At 33.4% G+C, this 10,579-nt stretch overlaps 1 protein-coding gene across 1 annotated transcript; it reads right to left on the bottom strand.

Moving 5' to 3' along the window:
• Nucleotides 1-5,415: 5,415 nt before the first annotated feature.
• On the bottom strand, nucleotides 5,416-5,937 carry LOC133795635 (uncharacterized). Its single transcript, XM_062233089.1, has one exon. The coding sequence runs from the start codon at nucleotides 5,935-5,937 to the stop codon at nucleotides 5,416-5,418; it is 522 nt and encodes a 173-aa protein (XP_062089073.1).
• Nucleotides 5,938-10,579: the final 4,642 nt, after the last annotated feature.

The following is a 10,579-nucleotide window of genomic DNA, read 5'->3' as shown; positions in this document are numbered from 1 at the left end:
GTTTTGGTAATCTAAACTCATTTTATTTGTATTTTATGGTTTAAAATGTATTTTTTTGTTAGTATATGTGTGTATTTTGTGTTTGGTATAAATGAGTTTTTGAAATTTTATGGGTTATTTTTTTTGCAGATAACTTGTGGCTAGCCCGAGCCTTGGGATTAGTTTATTGGCATTGGATAACGCTCTAGCCTGACTTTTGGGTATTGTTTTTAAGTTTTTTATTATTGATTAAGTGTAATTAAGATTTCAATTATGTAATTGGTTATTTTATATTGTGTTGAATTTTGTTTTTTAGGTTAGATTTGTATTTTTGTTAATTTAATTATATTAATATTTTTTTAGGGATAGATTGTAAATATATTTATTAATTTGATTTAATTAAATATTAGATGATATAAAATATTAGATGTTATAAAAAATGTATATGATAGGTTTAGATATTAGATAATATATATTTTTTTATTAATATATGTATGTTTATTTTTTTATATGAATATGTATGTATACGTATATAAATGTGAATATGTTTATATGATTTAATATGGATATGAATATTAGAATTTAATAAAAAAAATATAGTATTTTAGGTTAGATAAATCTAATTAAATGTTTATAATATGATTAATGTATATGCTAATTTAGTTTAATTTTGATAATAAAAAAGTTAATTTGGCATAAAAAAGTTTCATAGTTGTTTAATATTTTATTATAATAAAATTAAATATTAGGTTATAAAAAAATATTAATTTAGGTGATATTTCATTGTATTGGGTATTATATGCTATAGGTTAGATAAAATCATATTAGATGATTATATTATGTTTTTTTTTATAATTATATATATGTTAGGTTAGATAAATAATATGTTGATTTGAGAATATGTTTATAATTTGTTTTTGTTGTTTATTTGTCAATTTAAATGATTGTATTAAAATTTATGTATGCTCTGGGACTGGTTTATATGTTTTTATGCACATTTTAAATTTTTGGATAAGTTAGATTACAGCCGTTATGCTGCCGAAATTTTTGTAGATTTAGAAAAATTAAACATTACAGCATAGTTTTAAAGTTAGTGTGATTAAAATTTTTAATTAATAAAATTTAAATCAATTAATAAAAAATAATTAAAAATTTATAAAATGTAAATTAAAATAATAATTTTACAATTATAAAACATTATCAATATTTTTTTATAAAATAATTAGAAATTAAAATAATAAATTTTAATGGTAAATTAATAAATTTGTAATTAAATATTTATTTATTTAATTTCTAGTATAATATATTCATGAAATTTGATAATATATGTAGATAAAATAGGTAATTAAGTTAACTTTATTCTTAAAATTAAGTCAAGATTAAAATAATAAAATCTTATTGTTGTTTTTAAAAAAATAAAAAGTGAAAATCATATTAAAAATTTGATAATTATACAATAACATAATACATTCATAACTAACAATAATATATATTCATAAAATTTGATTATATATATTCATAAAATTTAATAATTTATTCATAAGATTTTATAAAATTATTTGCAAATAAATGTAGTTTTTTATGATTATCACATTGTGATAATTTATTTTCCACTTGAATCAGTTATGACGATTGACAAGAGTTGGATAACTAATAGACGACGTAACTCTGATGAGTTTTGGAATGAGCATTTATACAAATGGGCAAGAATCATGTGAATGCTTCGGGAGAAGTCAGATGCCCATGGGTTCAGTGTGTCAATTTGCTGAATCAGAAATTGGATGTGGTGGAGGCTCACATACACAAATATGGGTTTCTGCAGCGATATGTGAAGTGGACCTACCACGGTGAAGTTGATATGCCTCCAGTAATGGACGACAGGGCTCCATTGACTGATGAGATGATTGACATCATCAATGATGTTATTGGTGAACAAGACACTAACGAAGAAGGCGTAAATGAAGGAATTTCATATGGTGGTGGCAATAGTGCGGATAATCAATTTGATGACCTTAATCGAGAGGTTGAAGCTGAGTTATACCCTGGTTGTACATGGTTGTCTTCCTTGAACTTCTTGGCGAAGATGATGCACATGAAGGTTATGAATAAATGGACAAATAGTTAATTTGATGAACTTTTGAAGTTTATGAAATTTGCATTCCCAAAGGAGAATAAGATTCCGACTTCATTCTATGAGTCTAAGAAAAAAATGAGGAAGTTAGGGTTAGGTTATCAATCAATCCATGCTTGCAAGTACGACTGTTCTTTGTTTTGGAAGGAGAATTCCAAAAAACAGAGTTGTCCTGTATGTGGTGAGAGCCGATGGGTTGACAAAGACACAAAGGGGAAAAAAGTCACCCACAAAGTGTTGCGGTACTTCCCTTTGGCTCCTAGGCCGAAACGTCTTCATGGTTCAAGGCATACAACAAATGATATGACCTAGCATAGTACGGGACGGTCGAAAGAAGATGGTGTGATGCACCATCCTGTTGATGGGGGTGCTTGGAAACAATTTGATTCCAGATATCCTGATTTTTCCAAAGAACCCAGAAACATTCGATCGGGTTTGGCTGCTGATGGTTTTAATCCATTTGGTAACACTAGTCTATCTTACAGGATGTGACTGGTAATATTCTGCACGTACAATATGCCTCCTTGGTTGTGCATGAAAGAGTCATCATTCATGTTGACCTTATTGATTCCTGGTTCGAAATCATTTGGGAAGGACATGGATGTCTTTTTGAGGCATGTGGTAGACGAATTGAAGGAGTTGTGGGATGAAGGAGTTCAAACCAGAGACGTTGCAATGAACAATGTATTCAAAATGCGTGCAACACTATTATGGACTATCACTGATTTTCTAGCCTGTAGTAGTTTGTCTAGTTGGAGTGGCCAAGGATATATGGTATGTCCTTCATGCAACGAAGACACTCCTTCATGTCGGGTAATTGGCAAGACCACTTATGTTAGTCATAGAAGATTCTTATCTTCTACGCATAAGTGGAGGAAGAGTTGCTTGTTTGACGGGAATTATGAAAAAAGACGTCCTCCAACTCGAAAAATTAACGCATGTTCCAGATCGTTTTCCGGGTAAACATGCCGGTTTCAGGGGTGTGAAAAGAAAGCGAGATCCAAAAGAGCTCAATTGGAGTAAAAATAGTATTTTCTTTGAACTTGAGTACTGGTCCAAATTTGAACTGAAGCACAACTTAGATGTGATGCATGTAGAGAAAAATGTTTGCGACAATTTACTCGGTACTTTTCTTATGAATGAGAAATCTAATGACACCACCAATGCACGAGTAGACTTGAATAATTGAGGTATCCGAGAAGAGTTTCTCCTTAAGGAAGACGGTACGAAGTTGATCAAACCACATCCTATGTACTCTTTCACACCAGATGATTGACGCTTTTTTTGTTAGTTCGTAAAAGGAGTTAGATTTCCTAATGGATTCGGTTCAAATTTCTCTAAGAAAGTAACTCACAATGATGGCAACATTGTTGGATTGAAATCTCATGATTGTCACATTCTTATGCAACGTCTGTTGCTGGTAGAAGTTCGAGGCTACTTGGATAAGTCTATTTCGAAAACAATCATTGAGCTTTGCAAATTCTTTAAGCAAATTTGTGCTCGTATATTGGTTGTTAAGGACATGGAGAATGCAAAAGATCAAGTGATACAAATTTTGTGCAAGTTGGAGTTAATTTTTCCTCCAGCCTTTTTTGACATAATGATTCATTTAATTCTTCATTTACCGCAAGAAGCTATCCTCGAAGGACAAGTTTACAGGAGGTCGATGTATTCGTTTGAGCGATATATGAAGAATTTGAAAAAATATGTCACGAATAAGGCGCGCCCTGAAGGTTCTACAACGGAGGGTTATGTTGCCGATGAAGCTTTGACTTTTTGTTCACAATATCTTCAGGGCATACAGATTAAATTTAATCGTCCGGAAAGAAATGCGGACATTGTTATTTCTAAAAGACAGTTGTCAGTTTTTGAATCACAATGTCGTCCAAGTAGCAAAAAGAAAATCATATCCCTTGACTATCTTCATCGGAAAGAAGCAGAGTGGTTTGTACTCAACAATTGCCCTGAAATCCAGCCATATATGGAGTAAGTAGCTCAACACATATATGAATTCATTAAATTTAATTCATGGAAAACTGTTATCTTACTTTAATCCTTGAGCTATACAGTGAATGCATTCGAGAAAATTCAAACATAAATCTTCAAAAAAATTTCCCTATCTGGTTTAAATTGAAGGTAAATTATTAAAACTGTAGAATTCTTACGAAATTTGTAACGATTAATATTATCTCATTGTGTTTTTTTTTTGTGGCATACTCTATAGATGGGTCGTTTGTGGCAAGTATAGTCAACTGAGTGTACTGATGAATTATTTGCTTTAGCAAACAAGTCCAATCAGAATGCATACTCCTACGCGGCTTGCATTGTTAACAGTGTGAAGTTTTTGGTCCATAGTCGTGACGAAAGACGTACCACTCAAAATAGTGGACTTTTGGTACTAGGAACTGATGGTCTCACTTTCTATGAACAACTTGAGGAGATTGTAGAGTTATGTTATTCCCATGGTTACTCATTAGTATTGTTTCACTACAACAATTTCTACTTTTGATGGCTCCCTATGATGTCATACACCTATGGTGTAAGACATTAAAAACTAGGAGAGATTTTTAAAGTCTTATGAGGGGAGTCATTGAAAGTTTTTATTTATGAGCACAATTTTAAGTCATTAAAACTATAGGGAGACATTAAAAGTAGGTGTATGGCACGTCTTTTGGGGGAAGATGTTAGGGAGACGTTAAATGTGTATAAAAAAACAAAATAAGCTCTATCTAGACGTTTCTTTTTCTATACATATAGCTAGTATTATCATTATTATTAAAATTTAAAAAAATGACAATACATTTCTCTCTCTTCTTTGAAACACGTTATACTCTCTCACACACACATTAATTTTGTATTTTTTTAAAAATAAAATAAATCAATAAAAATTAAACAAAACCCTAACATATCTGTCACTTTCTCTCTTACCCTACCTGTCGCCCCTCTCTCTTTATTTTTTTTTCTCTTATTCCTTCATCTTCTCTATCTCTTTCTTTCTCTTCTTTTCTCTTATTCTTTCTTCTTCTCTCTTTCTCTCTAACCCTACCAGCTGCCCCTTTCTCCTTCTTTTTTTTTCTTTTTATTTTTTGGTAAATCAGAAATTCATTAATACCAACAGAACCTTACAATTTAAAGGCACCTAAAAACAGGCCCAAATATGACAACTTTTACAATATAAGTCTTTATATTTACAAAGCTTCAAACCATTCCCATTCTATACATTTGACTTTCCCTGGTTTAATGCTGTATATTCTACTCTTAACATCATGTATAATAGTCTGCATTACTAAATCCACTCTCTTGACCTATTGAAACCACAGCACTTCATTTCGGGTTTTCCAAACCTGGTACACACCAGCAGCAACAAAGGCAGCAAGGACTTGCTTCTTGAACCTGCTTACTTTAGCCTTCGAAATCCATCTTAGCAAGGGATAAATGGCCTCTGTTTTAACTCTCCATCCCAGCTTCTCTTTGAGACTTTTTATACACCTGTTACTGAAAGGGCACTTAAAAAATAAGTGCTCAATATTCTCTTCACTTTGCCCACATAATAAACAGCTGCTATCAGGAATCACTCGAATTTTATGAAGTCTCTGCTTTGCTTTCAATCTATCCAGCCTGGTCAACCACAGTATGACACTGTGGTTTGGAACGTTAAGTCTCCCCCAAATCTCATTGCTCCATGAAACCCGAGTTTGAGGAGGACACAGCAGCAAGTACCCCTTTTTTATACTGTAATCAAGTTGAGTAAATTGGCCAGCATTAATAAAACTTTTAAATTTCTCTTTGACAGCCACAATCTTCTTCCAATACCAACTGCTTTGCATCGGGGCAGTGTATGCCCACCAATCCTCATCTTTAATGTACACATTGTGCACCCATTTTACCCAAAGGTTGTCTTTCTTACTAGCCACGACCTAAATGTATTTCCCAATGGCAACAATATTCCAATTCATAATGTTCCTAAATCCCATTCCTCCTTCACTTTTTGGTTTACAAAGAGTGTCCCAAGCCACATTTCCCGGGCCCATATAATCCCAAGCACCCTTCCAAAGAAAGGCTCTACAAATAGAGTTAATGCTCTTCAAAATCTTCTTAGGAATTATCATGATCTGAGACCAGTATGTATGAATTGAAACCAGCACTGAGTTAATCAATGTTATTCTTCCACCATAGGACAGATTATGAGTACTCCATATTCGGATTCGAACAACCATTTTCTCCAAGATACTTTCACAATCCTTGGCTGAAATTCTCTTGGCACATATGGGGATCCCCAAGTATTTGAAAGGCAGCTCACTTCTACTGAAACCAGAAGCTTCTAAGACTCTTTGCACCTCCTGCTCTGCCATACCACTGTAGTATACAGCAGATTTAGCCTCATTTGGGTTAAGACCAGATGTTCTGGAAAAAAGCTTCAGACCTTGTAACATATAGTATATGGATTTAAAGTCCCCATGACAAAATAGAAGCACATCGTCTGCAAAACTCAGATGGTTTAACTGCAAACCTTCACAGCGTTCATGAAACTTAAAAACTGCTTTCTGCCCTATTTTCCTCATGATGCGAGAGAGATACTCCATTCCCAACACAAATAGAAGGGCAGAAAATTATCTGAACTTTCTTTGAGTTGACTTCTTCTTTGCCTGTTTTTTCTGGGCTTTACAATTATACTCTCTCTCAGCTCGGAGAGCTGGTGCCATGGCAAAGGGAGTGAAGATGCAGGGGAAGGCTAAAGCATCGGTGTAGAAGAAGAAGAAAAAGGGCCCTACCTCATCTGATGGGGTTCGGAAAACTAGGTCCATGACGGAATTGCGGGGAGTTGAACCAATAGAGTTTTTGGAAGGGGAATTAGAACCAGAAGCAGATCTGGAAATCGATCCGCTTACAATGCGTGATTTACTCCAAGCACACGAAGAAGCGATAAAAGCGGTTTCTCCAAGATCTTCGCTGGAACTGCTGCAGAGGAGAGAGGAGGTGAGGAAGGATTTCTCGACATTCCTGCAAGCTTCTCAGAAGTGTTTTGGGGAAATTGCATCAGGTAAAAATCATATTCCTCCAATCTTGCGATCTGACCATTTGGTGCAAAATTTGAATGTAAAATTTCAAAGGGATAAGGAGCAGGAGGGATATCAAAATTGGATTGGAAGATATTGAAGATGAAATAGAGTTTTGGAGCTATTCTATTGTCTGTTATGTGCTAGGAGCTAATCCTCTGTTGTCGGTTCTGGAGGGATTTGCTCGACGAGTCTGGAAGACTAAGGGTGTGGATAAGGTGGGTATCTTGAATCATGGAGTGTTTATCATTAGATTTGATTCCATAATTTCCAGAGATGAAGTTTTACAGGGAGGGTATGTTTTCTTTGATAAAAAACCTGTTCTTATGAAGCCTTGGGATTTTGTAACAGATTTTAGGAAGGAAGATGCGAGGGTAGTCCCTACTTGGATTCAGTTGACTGGTCTGGAATTGAAATATTGGGGTGAGAGGTCTTTTTTCAAGATTGTGAGCCAAATTGGGAAACCTCTTCAGGTGGATGAGATAACAAAAAACAGGGACAGGCTGAACTATCCTCGAATCCTCATAGAAGTTTCTCTTACACAGGACTTTCCTTATGAGGTCTCTTTCACTAATGAATTTGATCAGAAGGTCATTCTTTATGTTTTTTATGAGTGGAAACCAGTTCTTTGTGGACATTGCAAAGGATATGGGCACATCACTGAGAATTGTAGGAAAAAAGATGGCCAGAAGAAAGAATGGGTGATTAAAAAGGATAACAATATGGCACAAGAATTGGAGAAGGAAAAAGGTGTAATGGTGGATGAGGAGGGATTTCAGCAAGTAACTAGAAGTGGAAAATTGAAGATGGCAGCCGCTCCTCCTACTATAGTTGCTAATAGTTATGATGTTCTTAGTTATGAAGCTGGAGAATGTTCGAAGGTTGGGGATGTTGGTTTTTATTGATCAAATCAGAGATTATGCGCAGCGGAACAACAATCAAATTGTCAGATTAATCTCATAAGATTTCTAGATCTACTTCTTCACACTCATATATATATTGAATCAAGGTCAAGAATAGAAACATTACCTCAGGTCCTTCCTTGCTGCTATCTTTTCGAATGGCTGAATCCTTGAGATCTCACACCAAGATCTTCCAAAATGTTCTCAGTCACCCAAAGAACGAGTGTGGGCTCGCTATACAAATAATAGGCAATAACTATTTATCAGATATTCTCAACACATGAAATCTGATAAATTTTGGACCTAGGTTTTGTGAAGAACAATGACCTTTGTTTTTGTCACTGTTCTCTTTTCTCTGAGAGAATCCTAGATATTTTTCTATCCCTGAAAACTTACGTTCTGTGAAAACTGATATCCCATATTTAATAATATCCAATATATTAAAATATTTGTTATTTTAAACAAATTCAAAATAACTGATCAGTTATCAGATTTTTGTTTAAATAATAATATTTTAATCATATTAAAATATCTCATTATTTATTTAATATTTAAATAACTAAAATTGTGGAATCAAGAGACCAAGTCTCTCTCTTATGCGTGTAGCACAGTGCATGTGCACTGTGCCACACGTGTACCACATGCATGTGCAGGCATGTGATTTTTCCCAATTTTATTATTATTTAAATACCAAAAAATCCCAAAAAATAAATTAATTCAAAATTAATTATATTTTTGTTAAATCAAATAATTAATTAATTCTTAATTAATTAATTACACATAATTAATCAATAATTATGTTTGATACATAGAAAAATATTTTACTTATCACATAAGTCATTTTTGCCCATTTTTGTATTTGCCTTTGACAGTGATTATTTGAGCCATTTCGGGGACCATGGACCTATAACATTAAGCTCCAATAAATTGAAACTAAATAATTAAACTCTTTAATTATAATAGTTAATTTATTAATTCTGATATTACTCCACTATAACTTCAGAATTGCACTCTTTATGTTATAGATATACTTTTACAGAAATCTTTTTCTTAAGTCGTCCATTGATATAACCATCTTACAATAGTTCAACCCTCTAATTAATTAGTTCATAAATTAGAATGGAAGAATTACCATTTAACCTTTCTAATTTACTTCTTATTCCTTAAGTACCATTAATTCACTAGTGAATAATTAATCTATAATCTAATTATAGATTTGAGCTCAAAATCACTCAGTTCCAGAATTAATCCTTAAGGGAACTAATATACGATCCGTTAGGAAAGATTAGATTCCGTATTGTTGATACATGTTCCCAGCCATCCATGATATTAAATCTCCAAAACAAAAGTCATTAGCCTCATTCTTTGAAGAGACCTTAACGAATGAATCAAAAGATTTAATAAACATGAACAGGAGTTCATGCACACTCAGGATTCAGGTTGATCTATAAATGATCATCAGTTATGATATGAATTACAAGTCTTTATTGTTAAATGGTTTTTGGATAAAGACTTTAATTCACATCAGTCCTTGTCATATATAATCATATTATATAAAGCACCTTTACCGAGATGTCTTTCCACATCAATAATCCGAATCTAGATTATTTGTATCATTATGATACTCAGTAAACCGTACTTACAACTCCAATTAAAGGATACCATAACTTTAATTTGTTGTTGTTGACTATTTTTATTCATTCATGTGATCTTAATTCTCTCGTACTAATACAAGATCACACCCTCAATAATGAATATGGAATTTTTATGATATTTACAAAATTATTCAAACAATAATTAAACAATCTAAATACGACAATAATAATAAACCATTGTATTTATTTATTCACAGAAAAAACAAATGTCTTTACATGCTTTTAGGACACACTCCTAACAGGGGAAGCATTGGATATCACAGGGGGAGGGGGGGAGCCTCCGCCTCCTAATGGATAGGATTATTTGTTGGAATGTCAGGGGGATCAACAATCCTAACAAGCAAAATGAGGTTAAGAAATTAATCTCTGCTAAAAGGATAGGATTGGTTGGTCTCCTTGAGACAAGGGTCAAGGCTTCGAACTTAGGGGCCTTGTACCTTAGAATGTTTGTGGGTTGGTGTTTTACAGCAAATAATGCGTGGTATAGTGGAGGGAGAATTATTTTAAGTTGGAATCCAAGGATGTTTGATGTGAATATTTTGTTTTGTTCGAGTCAGATTATTCATTTGCTTGTTAAGCCGATGAATGGTGGTGGTTTTCTAGTAACCTTTGTTTATGGTTTTAATACGGAGAAGGAGCGTAAGGTGTTATGGACGGACTTAAAAGTTGTTAATACCACAGAACCGTGGGTAATATTAGGTGATTTTAACGAGATTTTGAATTCTGAAGAGCGTATTGGGGCTCGGGTGAAGTTTCAAAAACCTGTTGACTTTAAAGATTATGTGGAGCATCGTCATTTAGAAGATGTTAAGTACATGGGCAATTATTATACTTGGAGTAATAAGCAGCAAGGGG

The sequence above is a fragment of the Humulus lupulus genome, chromosome 8 (assembly GCF_963169125.1).
Source record: "Humulus lupulus chromosome 8, drHumLupu1.1, whole genome shotgun sequence".
NCBI classification, from domain to species: Eukaryota; Viridiplantae; Streptophyta; class Magnoliopsida; order Rosales; family Cannabaceae; genus Humulus; species Humulus lupulus.
The sequence above is the reverse complement of the archived record's forward strand: the minus strand, read 5'-3'. Positions and strand labels throughout refer to the sequence as shown.

Bases quoted from the DNA above. Each gene is read 5' to 3' on its own strand.
- LOC133795635 (XM_062233089.1), bottom strand. From the start codon at position 5,937: ATGCAAAGCAGTTGGTATTGGAAGAAGATTGTGGCTGTCAAAGAGAAA.